At 43.2% G+C, this 19,201-nt stretch overlaps 1 protein-coding gene across 1 annotated transcript; it reads right to left on the bottom strand.

Annotated features, from left to right (window-relative positions):
- Nucleotides 1–1,597: 1,597 nt before the first annotated feature.
- LOC149302722 (ras-related protein Rab-21) lies at nucleotides 1,598–14,520 on the bottom strand. The gene is made up of 7 exons (XM_089482170.1): nucleotides 14,377–14,520; nucleotides 6,087–6,146; nucleotides 5,163–5,270; nucleotides 3,315–3,378; nucleotides 3,091–3,145; nucleotides 2,918–3,006; nucleotides 1,598–1,734 (listed from the first exon to the last, which is right to left on the bottom strand). Exons 1-7 carry the CDS (start codon nucleotides 14,518–14,520, stop codon nucleotides 1,598–1,600), a joined length of 657 nt encoding a protein of 218 aa, XP_089338296.1.
- Between the last annotated feature and the right edge of the window lie 4,681 nt (nucleotides 14,521–19,201).

Raw genomic sequence — 19,201 nt, 5'->3', positions numbered from 1 at the left:
TGTTTTTATTTGGTCTTTAAGCAGCGATATTCTTGCTGCTTTTTTGGAAAGCATCCCTGAACAAGTTCTGTCTTGAATAGTGTTCAGACTAGACTAAGTTCCATTTAGTTCTGGTGCATCCTATCCCAAACATTTAAAGAGGAACTACTACTCATTTACTACCAGCATGAAAGAAGTGTTTATATTGTATTTTTTTTTCCCGGTTTAAGAATAATTCTAAGTTCTTAGATGGTTGCATATTTGCTTTGGTATGTGACGATTAGACGTATAGTATTAGATTCTGATAAGCATTAATCACTAAGGGGACCCTCCACTCCTGAAAGCCTATGGAGGAAAGGGTTTACCTGTACAAACAGGACCTAATTAGTATGCCATGAAGAATAAGCTTAGTGTGGTGTTTGCATAGGGAAATAATATTTCACTATAAAATGTTTAGAGTACGGCACAGTTGTCCAAATGTCATATCACCTTTACTGTTTTGCAAGAATGACAAATGTCAGAAGACAGTTTTTCTGAATGCCACTTAACCACAAATAACTGTTTATCTTCAAATAGAGAAACGCAGGGGGGAAAAAAAGTGACAGAAATAAAGCAAAAAAATACATTTCCTAAGTAACCACAAAGTTAATACCATCACCTAAAATTTCAACTGTTCTAATCATAATAAAAGTGATTTGGCCACTTCCAAAACAAACTCTAGGAAAGCTGGGGTAAAGAAAGCATCATATCGCATGATTAAACTTTTTGAGTAATGTATAGCCATTTAATTAAGGGCTAGCTGTAGATTAGATATTTTACACACCAATACAGGCTCATTTTGCATCAAAACACATTAGGTGTTTAATAACCAAACAATTGCTGACTCAAAAAAAAAAATCCAAACAAACAAAAAAAGGTGCTTCTTGCCCTTGGGGAAAATCTTCAAGAAAAAGATAAACAGTGTTAGGGGGGTGAAAAAAAAAGTCACAGTAAGGAATTAGAAGGGAAAAAAGAAAATCATCTGATTTCACACACACACACACACACAACAGTCTAGTACATATTTCTGCGCATGAAAAAGCAGATAAAATATTTAATATGTAATGTACAGTGCACATTTACCAGATTTGATTACAGAATGAATGAAGAAGAATCAAGAGTGGACAGGTAGGACATGTGCAAACCCTGCAAAAAACAGAATGACATGTATCTGCCTATAAAACAGTTTGCATCTTAGAGAAAATACAATTAGTTTTAAACAAAAACCACAAAAAGGACTGCGAGACAAACCTTTCTAACATACATAAGTTATTAAATAAAGATCAGATTTAAAAAGAATATAAATGAAGCTTTATGTAGGTCTTTTCTACATGCATATTATTCCTCATGAAAGAAAAAAAAAAAACATATGTAAAAAGGCCATTGGTAATTGCTCTGTTAACAGCTGTAGAAAACGCCAATTCTCTGGTCACAAACTCCACTAGTATAGCACTTGGTCTCTGCTTTGTTAAAGGCTTTTACAATACTGTTAAATTCTATTACTCCGCCGGTAAAAGAATGTGTGACTTAGAACATGGCAATCTCCTGGATGGGGAAAATCTCCACATAGTTTATACGGTTATCCAGAACAGCACCCTCCGGCGCTCTGTGCCTGTGGTTCATCATCTACAATCTGTACTCCTCTTCTTGCAGTCGCCGACTGACTTGGGCCATTTCCTTTAGCACGTTCATCTACCTGTGCAGTTTCAATCATTCCTGTGAAATTTAGACAGCAAATGGTTAAATCCTCAACTGCACAATAGTTTTAAATATATGTCCATTACACTAAAAATGTAAACAATATGGCAGCTCCCATATACAGTACAACAGATTTTGTTTTAAAAAGGTTAGTACTTAAGTGAAGTGGCAGAATAATTAGAACTGCAGGCAACCTGCGACATCACACTTCGTGTTCCAATTACATTTTCAGATTCTCAGGTTCTGCTCTAGCATAACAGTTTTGATGTATGCTCATAAAAAAAAAAATAATTACCTTTCCGAGAATCTAATGTAATATGAATTATGAGGTCACTCACTGACAGTATTTACAACTGGATTTAAATCTCCTGTATGATCTGTAGCCTGCATTCACATTATTCAAATACTTCCAACAATGCTGTCACCAACGGAGAGCGATATACCTAAGCAAATGAGCCCCACAAACTATGTATAATGTGATACGGTGATCTTTATTTTACTAGATTGAGGCAGTGCAATGTATCAAAGTAATAACCTAGAAACATTTTACCATCTCAAGCCCTCAACAACTTCAAGCTTTGCTGTTGTATAGATTTACAAAAATACTGCAGAAAGCACCGGTGCATCTGTTGGTAAGGTTAACGGCTAATTTACCCATTTACAAGCTCAGGACATACCATTACGTCCTGGAAAATGTGGCTGCACATGATCACAAGGGTGTCCTGAGGTATGCAACTCTAAAATGGCAGATTAAGGGTCATGGCATTCAATCCCAGCACCTGTACTTTTACGGTTGTAAACTAGCGATGTCAATGCTGAAACACCCAAACATCTAGGTGCCCCTACCGCCGGCTGATAACACTAATCAGGAATGCAGTGCTCTGCATTAGAACAGCCATTCTATGTGCACATCATTGCGATTTCTCTTGCTTGTAAAGTTAATACCCCTCTTTAGTGGCAGCCGATGTCTCCAGGCTACCCACCGAGAGGCTAGTTTGAGAACAGAAAATGACTCAAAGTTATGAAATATTCATGCCAGCTTTGCCATGCCAGATTCTATCAAATAAAAGTTTTTAAAACGAAATAGAAGAAAAAAAAAAAGTTATACTACTGAATATGTGAACGTCACAGTTCTTTAGATGCACTCTAGTGTTTTCCTTTAATGATGTAGACTATATACAAAACAGTTACTTTTACCTACTTTTACAAAGATCCAGGAACAGTTCTTCAATTCCTTTATTCTGTTTGGCTGAAGTGTGATAGTGCTTTGCTCCCACAGATTCGGCATACCTTTAAAAATAGGTCACATTACAATTTACAGACTAAATGCATAATATATTTAAGGAGGTAGCAACACGTTGAAGAACTACTTACGCTTCTGCTTCTTGAATGGAGACATGTCTTTCTTTTTCCAAGTCTACTTTGTTGCCTGTTTAAAGAAAAAACATAAGAACCAATTTTTACAATAAAGTTGGAAACATATTGCAGACTATATATGTCCAAAGATCCACAACTTCTTATTTTTGAAAACAACGTAATTCTATGACCACATTGCAAAAGGTCTAACAAAATACATGACATTTACTCGTAAAACCTACCTACTATACACAAACAGATTTCATTCCCCAGCATTTTTCTTAACTCCTTCACCCAGTTTTTAACCTGCAAGAATAGAATAGCATCAATGGACTAGTACATCATGCAACTAAAGGCATAGTTATGGAATCGGATGGCTACTTTGATCTTGCAAGTTACATAAATACCAAAATGGTTGAGGTTTAACCCACGGTGAACTTCACTAACACATTGCCCTTTCCAGAAACCAACATTAAATTGACACTACCCGATTGTCAGTGGTGTGTGATTATTTAAGTTACCAGACTAACATATAGGTAATGAGAGACTGCATTCCAGCTACTCTTCTGGCAGATGTTAAAGCCACTAAGAGGAAAGGAAAGGGATTCTAGGTGAGAATGTCTTGAAGGGGCTCAAGTGGAGGAAAAGCCTCAGGAGACTCTAGAGATCTCTTGAAAAGCCATAGTCTGGAAACTAATCCAAGGCTGCATAGCCAACTGGTTGTCCAGGAGAGAACCAAGGGCTGCAACACGAACAATCGGGGTTGCTGGAGACCGACCTTTACAAAAACCTATAACACAGGGCTCGACAAATCCCAGGCGCCAGGTCGCCATGGCGACAGAATTTTGTCCTGGCGCCTAGGTTTTGTCAGCCTCTTACATCCATAAAAAATGTGGATGTAAGAGGCTGAGTAACCACACGGGGGTGCTGCTGCTGCTGTCTGCCCAGGAGTCTGGGCAGACAGCACAGCCACTCAGAGCCCGCCCCCAAGCCTGAGATCACTCCCACGGAGTGATCCTGTAGGCTGAAACCGCGGTTGCTGCAAAACCAGCAATTGTGTTTTCAGCTGCCACAGGCAGCTTCAGGAAAGGGGGTTGAGTGTTGATTGGTTCCCCACACAAGTGTGGGGACCTGACCCAACACCCCCCTGCTGCCTGATCGCTCCATGAGAGCGACAGTGCAGCGTTAACCCCTTCAATGCCGCGATCGCGGCATTTAGGGGTTAATTCCCGTTTTGTACGGGGCTCTGCTGCTGGTGGTCTGCCTGGAAGCCCAGGCAGACCAGCAACAGCAAAAACGAGCCCCCACAAGCCCTGTGATGATTCCTGTAGGCATGGAAGCCTACAGCAGTCATCAAAGACTCCCCTCCCTGCAATGGCTGGTCTATAGACCAGCAATTGAGTCCCAGCTGCCAGAGGCAGCTTCAGGGACAGGGGAGAAGGTTCTTTGGTCTCCACATGAGTGTGGAGAGCAGCCCCAACACCCCCCTGCTGCCTGATCGCTCCATGAGAGCGACAGTGCAGCGTTAACCCCTTCAATGCCACACTTGTGTATGATACATTCGTGGAATTGCAGGGGTTAACATTTTTCCCCACAAGCTTGTGGGGACTAAATATCAGTCAATGCTGTGCTCCAATGGAACATCAGCATCGAAAGAGTTAAAAAAATAAAATAAAATTAATAAAAAAAAAAAAAACAGCACTGACCTGAAAGTCCAGGGTGCTTCCAGGTCAAACGCTGTGAGTTTAGTAAGTGGGCTGATGATGATGATGATCCGATCACTCCTAACCAACTGTTAGTTTAAAAAAAATCCTGGCTCCTAACTTTTTTACCTGGCGCCTAGATTCACAACAAATTTGTCAAGCCCTGCTATAACAGAACATACTGCGCCAAACCAGTGACCAAAGAGGAGCACCAGTGATCCAACAGTGTCTCAAGCTTGATAAAATGCAAAGTGTGGAAGAATGGAAAGTGCCCTCTCACCACAATAAGAACCTTATTCCAGAGAAACAGGGAAGCAGAAGGCATTAAAAACAAAAAGGCATTAAAAAAAACATGTACATAATATTCCACTGTTACCATAGTCGTACCTTCTGAAAAGAGTCCTCGTCTGTAATATCATACACTAAAATAGCACCATTTGAGTCTCTGTAGTAGATAGGACCAAGTGCATGGAATCTTTCTTGACCTGCAGTATCCTGTGTGTGGGGGAAAAATAAAATCAAAGTCATGAGCTACAGTGAAATGCTCTCGATTGTGCAACATTTGAACATGACATTTAACTGTGTATTTTATTTTATTTTATTGCTGAAAATATACAAAGGTTTACTCTTACATTATGTGAATGTTTATTTCTTAAATTTTCACTTGAACAGTGATAAGAAGCTCACTGTTTGTTGTCCATCACAATGCATAGCGATAGCAAGACATTGAACTATTACACTCTCCTGCAAACTCCCCATTTAGTGAATAGAAGGATTTTGCTATTTCAACTTTTCTCCCAGAACGATTGGTCTAACATCAAGTTATTTCATATTTTAAACATTAAAGAAATTCCTAAGATTCCTATTTCCTACAATGTAATAGCAAACCTGTAACTTAAAAATGATTTACCAAAAGTACAGGAGACAAGTTTAGTTCGAAGGAGGAAAAATTTTAGAACAAGAGGTCATAATCTAAGAGTAGATGGTTAGAGGTTTAGATGTAACACAAGGATGTTTTGTGGTAAGCAAAAGGGTGGTACATAAAAGCCCCAGCCCCCTATCAGAAGTGGTACCGGTTAATACAGTGAGGGAATTTAAACATGCATGGGATAGGCACAAAATGATCAGGAATCTACGGCAAGATCAAGCACCGAGTATGGCAGACTAGATGGGCCGAATGGTTCTTATCTGCTGTCAAATTCTATAAATGACACATTTTCATAAGATAATTTGTATGTAATACAGAGGGATACATAAGAGGTTGTCAGTCAGGGTAAAATACATATTAAAGACACTTAATTGCAAACATACCCATATCGCAAGATTCACTCTTTTGCCACCGATATTTAACTTCTTCGTTAAAAAAGATGCCTGAAAAAGAAATTTGGAGAGAGGTTAACATTGGAATCCTTTTACACAGAGTTTAATTCCACAATACATCCATCTATAGCAAGATCCGAGTTAAAACATGATAAATACGACTCCAAGATCCATCCCGCTGCATCATTCTCTTCTTTTTAAAATTCATACATAGCTTGACAAAGAGTAAATGTAGCATAACCCCCTTATGGGACTAATGGAAAACAGTGTATAGTTGTGAAATGCTTGTTAGGGACAGTAAGGGAGGTCATGATGTTTGCTTAAGACAATATACTAGTCAAATTTAAAAAGTTACAGAAATCTGTTTTTTATGGAAGAAAAACGGAAATTTTTACTCACCGTAAATTCCTTTTTCCTTAATACAGTGGCAGTACGATGGGTATTGTTCTTTTCTCGGGACAAGATGATCTAAAGACAAAAAACAATTAAGTGCCCCGGAACCCCTCCTCCTTACCCATAAAAACCGGGGCCGAACCGGAGGTAGACAGTAAGTAACAAGACAGACACCAGATAGCTTGCCAAATATAATTTATTACATAAGGGAGGGAAACTGGTACTGCCACTGTATTAAGGAAAAGGGAATTTACGGTGAGTAAAAATTTCCGTTTTTCCCCACATACAGTGGCAGTACGATGGGATGTAGCAAGATCCCAGAAATGGGGGGGCCATATTAAGAGACCACCGCCTGGAGCACCTTACGCCCAAAATCCGCCGCAGAGGAGGAAAAGATGTCTAGCCGATAATGGTGCACGAAAGTGGAAAACGAGGACCAGGTGGCAGCCGTACAAATGTCCTCAGGAGAAGCAGCAGCTTTTTCAGCCCAGGAGGCCGCCATAGCCCGAGTAGAATGTGCCCTGATGGGCCATTGTAGAGTAAGACCACTAGAGTGGTAAGCCATGCGGATGGCTTCCACCAGCCAACGAGAAATAGAAGCTTTAGAAACTGCTGACCCGGCCGACCGTCCAAAATATTTGATGAATAGCTGGTCTGAAGAACGGATGGAGGAGGTACGAGCAATATAAATTTCCAAAGCCCTCTTGACATCTAGCGTGTGCCAAATCAATTCATCCGGAGAAGAAGGACACGGAAAAAAAGTAGGAAGGACCAAGGGCTGACTAATACTGGACCGGGAAATGACCTTAGGTAGAAAAGAAGGTTTAACATGGAGAACAACTTTATCTTCATGAAAAATCGTGAACTCCGGAGAGGATGAAAGAGCCTGGATTTCCCCAACTCTCCTAGCCGATGTAATGGCTACTAAAAAAACTGTTTTCAGCGACAGAAACTTCATGGATACCTCCTCCAGAGGTTCAAAGGGAGTCGAACACAAGGCTCGAAGTACAATGGCAAGATCCCATGATGTAAACAAGGACCTCCTAGGAGGACGGCGAATAGTAGCGGCCTTAAAAAAACGTCTAATAAGTACGTGAGAGGCCAGATCTGAAAGAAAAAAATGACTAAGGGCCGAGATCTGCCCTTTAAGGGTCGAGACACTAAGGCCCAAAGTCAGACCTTCCCGTAAAAAACAAATGACGGAATTGATGGCAGGAGGAAAAATGGGAAGGTGCCTAGCGGTGCACCACCGGAGGAACTTGGTCCATACCCGAAAATAAATCTTGGACGTTGAACTCCGGACTGAAGTCAACAGAAAGTCTGCAACGTCCTCGTCCAAACCCTGGTCACCCAAGATCAGCCTTGCAACAGCCAGGCTGTCAAACGGAACATCTGAAGAAGTTCCAGGCGAAGGTCGACGTTCTCGAGAAGATGTGGAGAAATTGGAAGCTCCCAAAAGGTGATGGTCAACTGCCGGAGGAGGACAAACCAACCCCTGTTGGGCCAGTATGGAAGGATGGCCAAGACCCTGGCCTTGTCGTTTCGGATTTTCAGCAGAACTCGAGGAATCAGTGCCACTGGCGGGAAGATGTAGGCTAACCGGAAATTCCACACCATGGAAAGACCGTCCAAAAATTGCGGAAGATCCCATCGGTTGAGGGACGCGAACACCGGGACCTTGCGGTTCTTGCGAGTCGCCATCAAATCCACTTCCGGAAGACCGAAGCGTGACACCAGAGTGGAGAAGGTTTGAGGGGTCAAAGACCATTCTGTCTGTGACCATCTTGCTCTGCTTAAATCGTCCGCGACTAAATTGTAGCGGCCTCTGATGTGCGTCGCCGAAATGTCCGTCAAATGAAGTTGGGCCCACTCCATAATAACTGCGCACAAGATCTGAAGACTCCGGACCCGCGTGCCGCCCTGCTTGTTGATATATGCGACGGCCGCTGCGTTGTCTGATTGGATCTTGACAGCTTGACCCTCTATAAACGATCTGAAGGCCAGAAGAGCCTGAAGAATTGCTTTTAGCTCTAGGAAATTTGAAGAGCGGACAGCATCTACTGGAGCCCAATCTCCTCTTCGAAAAAGGGAGCCCAAATGGGCTCCCCATCCTCGGCCGGAGGCATCCGTGGTGATAATAATCCAACTTCTGGGACGGAAAGAGAGTCCTCTGGCGAGATGGGACGACTGCTTCCACCAATTCAACTGGGAGAGAACCTGGCCACTTATAGTGAAGGACGTTTCCAGATCTTCTCCTTGCCTGGACCAGTTCGAGAGGATCTGCCATTGCAAGGGACGAAGTTGACACCTTGCCCAGGGAACCGCCGGGATGGCAGCGGTGAGAAGCCCCAGAACGCTCATAGCCTTCCTGACAGAGCAAATTGGATCTCTTTGCAGCGACGAGATCTCTTGTTTTATCTTGTGGCGCTTGGAACGCGGAAGATAAACGCAAAGGGACATTGAGTCCACCAAAAACCCCAGAAAAAGAGTCCTGGAAGCGGGAATGAGGCAAGATTTTTTCTTGTTGATTAACCATCCGTGGAGTTCCAGGAACTTCATAGTAGCGGAAAGGTCTGACAAAAGTTTCTCCCGGGAGGCCGCCATGATCAGCCAATCGTCCAGGTAAGGAATTATCGAGATATCTTGTTCTCTGAGATGAGCTGTCAAAGGACAAAGGATCTTTGTAAAAACTCTTGGGGCTGATGCCAGACCGAATGGAAGGGCCTTGAACTGGAAATGATGCACCCTGTGATTGACGCGCAAAGCAAACCTCAGAAACTTCCTGGATGCTTCGGCAATCGGTACATGAAGATAAGCGTCTTTCAGGTCTAAGGTGACCATCAAATCTCCCTCCTTTAGCACCTGAGTGACTGAGGTGATACTCTCCATCCGGAAATGCTGGTAGGGGATACAGCGGTTTACTGATTTCAGGTCCAGAACCGGACGCCAGGAGCCATCCGGTTTTGGTACTAGAAACAACCGGGAATACACTCCTTGAAATCTTTGGTGAACGGGAACCTTCTCTATCACCGCTTTTCCCAGAAGCTTCACGCTTTCGGAAAAGAGAGACCAATTTTTCCTTTCTAAAGGATAGGACGAAATCAGGAACTGGCGGACCGGAGGCTGAAAGAACTCTATCCTGTAACCCTCCGAAATAATCTGACGAACCCACGGATTTTGTGTGGTCCGTTCCCAGGATAGGCTGAAGTGTCGTAGGCGTCCTCCCACCTTGCAGTCAGAACTTTCTTTTATCCTGCTTTTTCGGCCGATCTTGGAATTTTTTATCTCCAAATGGCCCACGAAAATTATGAGATCTGGAGGATTGGAAGACGGGTCTCGGGTTCCTATAAGGATATCTGCGGTTCCACCTTGGCCTTCGATCCTGAGGCAAAGCTCTTTTAGTATCCGAAATCTGCTTAATAAGATGCTCCAACGGAGCACCAAACAACTTCTTACTCTCTAAAGGTAAGTCACAAAGCGCAGATTTAGAAGCTGAATCCGCCGTCCAGGACCGTAACCAAAGGGCTCTGCGTGACACAGACGACAAGGCCATGTTCTTGGCTGATAGCTTAAGGGACTCCTGAGCTGAATCCACAAGAAAATCGTTGGAAAGCTTTAAATTCTTCAACAGTTTATTAATCTCCGAATCAGCATCATCCGCAAGACGATCCTGCAAAAGTTGAAGCCACATGTGCTGGGCCCTAGCCACTGCAGCACTAGACACCGCCACCTTGCATTGAGCTCCTGCTGCCTGGAACACCCGCCTGCAAGAAGTCTCTGCTCTCCTGTCCATAGGGTCTTTGAGCCCGGACACTTCACCGATTGGGAGAGTAGTCTTTTTGGAGAGCTGGGCCACCTGTATGTCCACTTTGGGGGGATCTTCCCAAGAATATTCCCCCTGAAGCCTGAACAAATGCTTAAAGAAATGCGTTTAGAAATGAAGGCTCTTTTTTCAGGGTGCTTCCATTCCCTGGCGATAAGGTCATCTACTTTAGGGAGTACAGGAAAACCTTTAACCTTTCCCACATCACCTACTAGGAGCATACGAGTCACCTCCTTGGTGAACTTACGGAGATCCTGGGAGGGGAAAATCATCTCTTCTTCCGAACTATCACTAGAAGAACTAGAGGACCGGGAGACCTCACCCGAGGAAAGGTCTGAATGAGAGGAAGACCTGGATCTCTTGCGCTTGTGCGTGGAATCCAACTTGACTCTCTCCTGTGATTGAGCTGCCGAAAATTGAAATGCTTCAAAAGTTTGCGCCAAATTATCTTGGAACCACCCGAGGAAGGATTGAAGGTCTTTGCGCTTCTCAGCAGCAAGCTGTTCAGCAGAGCACGCATTGCACACCTTTTTCCTGCAGCCATCAGGCAGTGGAGTAGCACATTCAGCACATGACAAATGCTTAGCTTTGGAAGTGGCCTTTTTGGGAGCGGAAGCAGGTCTTTTTTTTTTTAGGAGGGAAGAGGATAGGAAAGAGTCAAGATAAAGAAAATATCTTACACCCTAACCTCCTCTGAACCGTGTGGGGGGGCTGGTGACACGGCTGCACTGTACTGACGAAAGCTCCAGCAGTCAGACAGGCAAAGCGCTTAAATGCAATTTTAAAATTGCCGCCCTCCGGAAGATCCGATTCGCGCATGCTCAGTAGCGCGATCGGATCTTCAGTGGAACGCAACGACACCCGGGCGTGCGTTCCACCTAAACTGCGCATGCTCCCACTTCCTTGCTCTGAAGAGGAAGAAGCCATTACATCCTCCGTAACGCGGACCGCTACGGAGGGAAGCCTCTCTCTGCTCACCACCCGGGGAGCAATCGGAGGCAACGAAGACCCCCAGGCAACAACCCGTGTGCCTCACCAGCTGCCGAGATGCCGAACTCCTGTCCGGACCGACGAAACACCTGTCCGTCCCTGCAAGGGACAAGAAAAGAACTGTCTACCTCCGGTTCGGCCCCGGTTTTTATGGGTAAGGAGGAGGGGTTCCGGGGCACTTAATTGTTTTTTGTCTTTAGATCATCTTGTCCCGAGAAAAGAACAATACCCATCGTACTGCCACTGTATGTGGGGAAAATATATCATACACTACAAGTATAATCTTTTGAAGACACCTCAAGGTTAAAGTTCAAATATTTCAAAGAAAACCATGACAGCGTGATCCACAAAAAAGGCTTGAAATAAAGCTTAACTGTTGACAGTAGTATCTTGTGAATGCCTTATGACTTCCTACTCCTTGCTTTCCTCCTGATCGAACAAACACAGCCAGCGCTATGGATTTACTTAAAAGTGGAAAATCTACTATGTAAGCAAGCAGATATTTGTGTTAACTTCTTAGGGTATTGAGACAATGGCATTCCTGAAAGTTATTTTATGCAAACACCAACTCAACAGAAAAAGTAAATAAAAAATGAAACTTTGCATTTTGTCTTTTTTGCACAGATGAATAGAGTCCTTCATTAAAATTTGAAGGTATTCACTGCTAGCCAGCTCCTAGCTTGTGCGAGATTCCCAGGTGGGCTAACGAGACCATCGGCATGTATGCACAGAAATCACTGAGTTCCTGTTAGTAATGGGCTGCATCTGGTTACCTACCAAGAACGTCAATTTGCATTTATCGTTGTGGCGGTGGTGTTTGGGTCAGTAGTTTGTCCCTTCAACCACCGTATGAACAATGGCATTTTGTACTTACAGTAAGTTTTTCTTTGATCATTTTTCAAAAAAAAAAAACCAAAAAAAAACCAAGTGATCATTTTAACTCATTTCATGTACATGTTTTTCTCTCTTTTCCATAAGATTACATCACAACAGAACTCTAGTGCTCTCATACAGGGACCTCTTTCCCAGCAAGTAAGCCATGGTGATGGCACCAGAAAATTCCTCCTGGCAGTACAGGGTAGTGTAATATCCCAGAGCCCCAACAAGCTTCTTTAATTCAACTGAAGCAAGGCATTTCAGCGTGATGGGATTCACAGCACGCTAGCTGTATTAATGCAGAGCTAGTGCGTTTATTTCCTGTTAAAACTCGTTTGGAAAGAAAGGAACGGGAACAAAGCTTGTGTGATTGAAGCAAGAGAGGAAACTTTCACGAATAAGAAGCAAAACCAGGTACAAATAAATGAATGACTAGTCCCATGGACATGCACTGATAGTGACAGTTATTTTACTTCCATATAGTAATAAAGTATAATCTGGTATCTACATTTTTGAATTTGAAGGCCATATTCCTTTACATGCACACCTTAAGAATGCCAGTACCATATCATTTACAATATCTACAGTGATTTATTGATCACAGATATATATCTATATATATCTCTATATACACACACACACACACACACACACACAGTTAACCCATAACTCATTGCAATTGCCCTCAATAACGTGCAACAGAGTTGAGTCAAACACATCGTTCTTCCCTTTGGGTAAGGCTCTCCTCTGCGCTTATCATCTCTTCCTTTTCCTGTCTACAAGATTTCACTCGGGCTGCCCCATATCTCTGGAATCTACTTCCACCAAACCTTCAGCATTCACCCTCCCTCCCGACATTCAAGAAACATCTAAAAACCCACTTCTTCAGAGAAGCCGGGCCATCTTAGCTGCTAGAACCTCCTAGTCATTGATACAACCCCCACACTACCCCTCACCTTTCTCTGTGCCTTATGTTTATCACCCCATTCCCTTAAGATTGTAAGCTTGCGCGCAGGGCTCTCTCCACCAAATGTATCAGTTTGTCTTAGTCTCTCAATTCTCGTCTTGTCATACCCCTTGAATATATGTATTGTATTAAGTGCTGAGTAAACTGTTGGCGCTATATAAATAAAAGATAATAAATCTCATGGTTTATGATGCTAGTGAAGTCCCTTTGACCCTGGACCATCATTAGTCAGAGGGTGACTTAGACAGACATAAAAGCTATTGTGATACCAGCAACAAAATATATGTGGGGAATTCCCCTCCAATCCCCAAACTATTATAAGAAAAGAGCTGGCGTGTTCAAAGCAGTAGGTTTCTCTCCTTGATAATTTCAGAGAAGACATGTAGTATTCAGCTCTGATTGCTACAATAATGTGATTCATAATCCTGATAACTGTTATAACTGGAGCCAAATTTAAACCGGTGCTCAGGCGATCTTTGACAATCCAAGTCCCATAAACACCCAGAAAAAGTAACGTCAGTGATATCTTACATAGTCCACTGGCCAACTGCCACCACGCTACCGTCAAAGCTCCATGCAATAAAAGCTGTCAGACCTATAAAACCCGGTACCAACACATTCTCAGACAATGACAAAAACATACTGTATGCCGGCTGCGATGCAATATAACGGCTATAATATAGACAATGTGTACAGACTGCGAGGGAGATCCTTTACAAATACTAAACGCTAAAGGGAGTGCAGAGAGCCCAACTCCAACAAGCTTCAGCTGCAGGAAGACCTTAGCTGGCCCTGTATCGTGTATAGTTAAGATTTCTTTTGAGCCTCTTTACACATTATACAGGGCCAGCTCAGACCTTGTTGCAGGTAACATCTGCCAGGATTGGCCCTTCATAATGTGCAAACTGTCCCTTTCTTGGGGGGGGTCGAAAAACAACCACTTTTACATTACCGATATGCAGCCATAACCAATTGCAGTGAAGAGGAGAGCTGGCTCTTTCCGCAAGCACAGGGTATATGACATGCCTGTGACAGCACTGGCCTAGGTGTGCCTATACTTTTCCGCCTGTGTCTGCTGTCCGTTTTTTTCCTCCGTACTTTTTAACATACTAGAGACATGCATCACTGGGACACGTTATTCCTTGACAGCACGTAACCCCCATGCAAGCTTACATACATGACCAGACACTGTGACATGTACACGCAGCCCAGGCCCGCTCCCGCACCCGCACCTGAAGGGTGGTGATGTGTTTGTCGTTGAACTTGTTTTCGCAATACCGCAGCACCAGCGAGGTCTTCCCGACACAGCCCTCCCCGAGCAGCACCACCTTGAACGAGTACGTCTTGCTAGCTCCAGCTCCTCCTCCCGCCGCCATGGAGACTGTCGGAGCAGGTAACCAAACCGACACACGGGGCCCAGGCCGCACTGAAGGCCACAAGCAGCCCCGGTCTCCTGACACAACACCCCGGAAGCTCAGACACCAAACACGGGCTGTCAGGTTACGAGCTGCGTGTATGACAGGCCAAGGACTCACAACCGTCTCTCCGCCTCCCTCTAATGGCGACTTCTTCCTCTTACGTCACTCTTTGCATCACGTGAACTGTCAGGCGGTGTGGCGAAGGCGTGGCCATGTATCACCAAGGGTGTGATATAAACATCGTGGGCGTGGTTTGTCCCCTTTCCCTGTGTTTTGGTCCATAGCGGCTGGCCGGTGATACGAAACCCTCGCTGCAGCTGTCAGCGCTGAGTTATCATCAGATATGATGTGCCACCGAACAAGTCATTACTCATACATGCCAAAATGCCTGAGATGTGTTAGTGTTTGCCTTGTGACCAAAGATGTGACCGAAAAGTTTTCTAGGTTAACTTTCCATATTTGTCATTATTCAGGAACAGATGACGTAGGAAACCATTTGTTTTTGTTTTTCATTTACGTAGTTTTACATTGTATAGCATGTTAAACTGCCAGTATATAAATGCATAAGAACCATCGGGCCCATCTACTCTGCCCTGCTGTTAAGACAAAACCCTTAATCTTTGGTCTTGTCTTATATTCAGGATAGTCTTATGGCTGTGCATCTTTCATTCCTTCGCTGTATTATTCGCCTGTACCACTTCTGCTAGGAGGCTGTTGCATTTATCTACCACCTTCTCCATAAAGTAAAACTTCCTTGCAACCTGTGATTCTGTATGTACACTTTGTTGTCTATTTGCATACCTGATGTCCTGGTATAGAGCAGCGATGGCAAACCTATGGCACGCGTGCCACAATGGGCACACAAAGCCTTCAGTTGTGGCATGCAGGGCCGTCCCATCACCAAGCCTAGGGCCGTGCCGAGGCAGCAGGGAGCAGAGGAGAGAGGCAGAGAACGCTCGCTTATGAAAATGTTTTCAGTAACTGCTCGGCGTCCCTCTGTCTCCTCCGCTCCCTGCTTCGGCACTGCCCTGACTGCGGTGGTAGGAGCACAAGTCCTCTGTCTTGGTTGCTGTGCTGAGTGACATGCAGACTATCCCGGCCCTCAGCAGTGAAGCAGAGCGCACCGCGGCAGAGCAGTGAGACAGAGGACCCACACTCCCACCACAGGACTTCAGCAGGGTAAGTGAACTACAAAGGGGTGAGAGGGGGTAGATAGTGAGAAGGGAGAGGGGGTAGATATATATATGCAGATGTGCTGCCTTGAGGTCTGCATTAGAGGACTGCATTAGGATGAGGGTCCCGCGGCACCCGCCAAAAAAACTTGCAGGCGGTCTTGCTGGTGTTGTGGGCAGTCAGACACTGTACCTGCGGAGGTGCATATGCACTAGAAACGAAATGTCCAAACCGTCTCAAACAAATCTGGAATGTTGGCAAACCGAACTAGACTCTTGATAACTGGCCAGCCCTGAAACTTTAAGGCTAGTGACCACGTGCGGCTGGTCAAATCTAGCAATGGTTGTGCGCTGCAGACACCAGGATATCACTGGAGTATGCATCGATTAAAAGTAGAAAGTTATCTATACACTAAATCATCTGATCATTTTGGCAAGTGGCAGAAGGAAAGTAGCCATAAACAGAGCTGGACAATCCAGCAGGAAGGTATGAGCTGAAGAAAGCAATTTTGCAGTTAGGTTTCTAATGTTCCACATGCCTGGGTTTTAGGAGAGACAGAGCGGTATCTAAAAAGATCCAAAACATAAGGGCCAGTTAACCCCTTAAGGACCAGGCTGTGTTTTACCTTTTGTACCATTGGGACCGAGGCTGTTTTAATACTTTTGCGGTGTTCGTGTTTAGATGTAATTTTCTCTTCACTCATTTAGTGAACCCACACAAATTATATGTTGTTTTTTTCAGGACAAGAAGGGCTTTCTTCAGATACCATTGTTTTAATCATATTATCTAATTTCCCATAAAAAAGTAATAAAATATGATGAAAAATGTAAAAAAAACCCACATTTTCTGACTTTTACCCCAAAAATCTTTTACTCATCCAAAAAAGCTAATGAAAAACCCTACTAAATATATTCTACTATTTGTCCTGAGTTTAGAAATACCCAATGTTTTTATGTTTTTTTGCTTTTTTCTGCACGTTATGGAGCATTAAGTACAGGTAGCGTTTTGCTATTTCAAAACCATTTTTTCCAAATCTGGTAATTCTTCCCCCCATGTGCCATTTCGGGTATCTTTGAAGCCGGCCAATGCAATTTACCCCATCAAATCATATATTTTTGAAAACTAGACACCCCAAGGTATTTCAAATGCTAGTATTTTAACCCTTTCCATGCATAAGATTCTACCACCAGCCTTTGCCACACTTTGTGTTAGTATTTTTTTGGTATTTTTTTTTACACAAATTGTAGTTTGGGTATACATTTATAGCTCCAGGTATACGTCACTATCAAACAACACCCTAATATGTGTTCAATAACATCTCTCGAGTACAGTGATACCACCCATGCATGGGTTTGACTGCTGTTTGGGGTTAAAAGGCCACATTTGGGAAGTGCGCTTTTTTTCCCCTATTTTGGTCAGTCTGTGCCTATGCCCTATCTTTGAGCCTGGCCACTACAATTTACCTCATAAAACCATATATTTTTGAAAACTAGACACCCCAAGGTACTTAAAATGGTAGTATTTAACCCTTTCCATGCATCAGATTCTACCACCAGCCTTTGCCACACTTTGTGGTAGTATTTTTTTTTTATTTTTTTTTCACACAAATTGTATTTTGGGTATAAATTTATAGCTCCAGGTATACGTCACTATCAAACAACACCCTAATATGTGTTCAGGAACATCTCCCGAGTTCAGTCATACCCCACATGTATGGGTTTGTCTGGTGTTTGAGGTTAAAATGCCACATTTTGGAAGTGCGCTTTTTTTTCCCCCCATTTCGGTCAGTCTGTGCCTATGCCCTATCTTTGAGCCCGGCCACTCCAATTTACCCCATCAAACCATTCATTTTTTTAAATTAGACACCCCTTGGGTATTTGAAATGCTTTTATTTAAATTTTTCAACGTCAGGATTTTTGGGAAGATACAGCGCTAATTTTAGCACTTGCTCATAATAATAAACTTTATTTTTTAATTTTATTTATTTTACTCTTTTTGGCCTTTTTTTTTACATTTTGCTGGAACTGGATAGTTCCTCTAAAGCATAATTTTTAAATGTTACCATGTTTTTTTTAAGCTTTTTCTTTTTTTTTTAAATATTTTACTAATCACATAGTGATTAGAAAGCTGGCCTCCATTGACTTGTATGGTTGAATGCAGTACCTGTATTCAACCAGCAAGTGGAGCCAGAGTTCTCTAGAAGGTCAGGAGACCGTCTAGCGAACTTTTTCAACTTTATTATTTTTTTTCCCGGGCCGCCGCCATCTTGCGGATGGTGAAGACTGCGTGCAGCTGCGGCTGTGACCGCTCTCCGGAGCGGTCACAGTCCATCAAGAGGTAAGTGTTTGGTGTCGCTGGATGCCTCCTGATCGAGGCATTCCAGCGACACCATTGAAGTTTAGGAGGTGATCGTTGATCGCCTCCTAAACGCTTTTAAAACGGGCGTCCGCCGCCATACAATGTATGGCGGCTGTTGACGCCCCGGGGAGGGGCCAGACATGGCCCATCATGCCGATCTCGGTGTTGCTGAATGCCTCGACATCGAGGCATTACAGCAACACCGTTTAAGCTTAGAAAGTGATCATTGATCACTTTCTAAGCTTGTTTAAGTCTGATGACGTGTCAGGCACGTCATAGGTCGTTAAGTGACCGTTTTGCATGACGTGCCTGACCCGGCAATGGACGTTAAGGGGTTAAGGATGAGGCAGATGACAGGCGCACGATGGGAAATAATAGGTCCTAATTGGGAGACAGCTAAAAAAAAATATGGAACCACCTAAGCGAGTATAAATAATACATTTATGACTTTTTTTGCAATGATTAACATGCTGTTCGTAAAGGTGAACTCCAACTTCTTTTTTTTTTTTTTACTAGCTTCAGATTAAAAATGCGCCCTAGACAACCGACTTCTCATTATACTGTTGGTAGTGAACAGAATGGTTTGGTCTTAGCCTAATGAAAGCCTTTGGAGGAACAGATTTTATTAGCATTGCTATAAAGAATTACCTCAGTGTGGTGTTTGATAAGGGAAAGTCACACAAAATAGCAAAAGACTGACAACAATGGCAGCCCGGGGTCTACAGATGAAAAGTTTTTAGGACGTAAATGAGAGTGAACAAACTTGTCGATGCTAACCTACTTTACACAGTCCTCCTCCATGTTATTCTCTTGAATTTTATGTCTTTTTGTTATACCTTGGTTAGCCTTTATAACACACCTCTGAAATGTAATGTATTTTACTATATAACTTACTACTCCCTTTAAAGCTTGTCTTTATGGGCAAATTAAGTTCTTAGCACTTCCCAAGTCATTCTATTACTACTTTTTCTTACCTATCAAGATGATGGATTCCCAGCCTTATCCTCAAGGCTGTACACTGTCCTGCAAACTACACTAAATGAATCATTTCATTATGTTTGTTCTTGCTTAGGGCTAGATCTTTTGTACCATGTATATCCTAATTAAT

The sequence above is a fragment of the Sceloporus occidentalis genome, unplaced genomic scaffold (assembly GCF_023333645.1).
Source record: "Sceloporus occidentalis isolate IW3139 unplaced genomic scaffold, rSceOcc1.0.p SCAF_17, whole genome shotgun sequence".
Lineage (NCBI taxonomy): Eukaryota > Metazoa > Chordata > Lepidosauria > Squamata > Phrynosomatidae > Sceloporus > Sceloporus occidentalis.
Note: the sequence above shows the minus strand (reverse complement) of the source record. Positions and strands in the feature narration are given on the sequence as shown.

Bases quoted from the DNA above. Each gene is read 5' to 3' on its own strand.
- LOC149302722 (XM_089482170.1), bottom strand. From the start codon at position 14,520: ATGGCGGCGGGAGGAGGAGCTGGAGCTAGCAAGACGTACTCGTTCAAG. The intron at 5,271-6,086 runs GTATGTTTGCAA...CCCCACACACAG, and splicing joins GAGTGAATCTTGCGATATGG to GATACTGCAGGTCAAGAAAG. The intron at 3,007-3,090 runs GTAAGTAGTTCT...CTATTTTTAAAG, and splicing joins TCCATTCAAGAAGCAGAAGC to GTATGCCGAATCTGTGGGAG.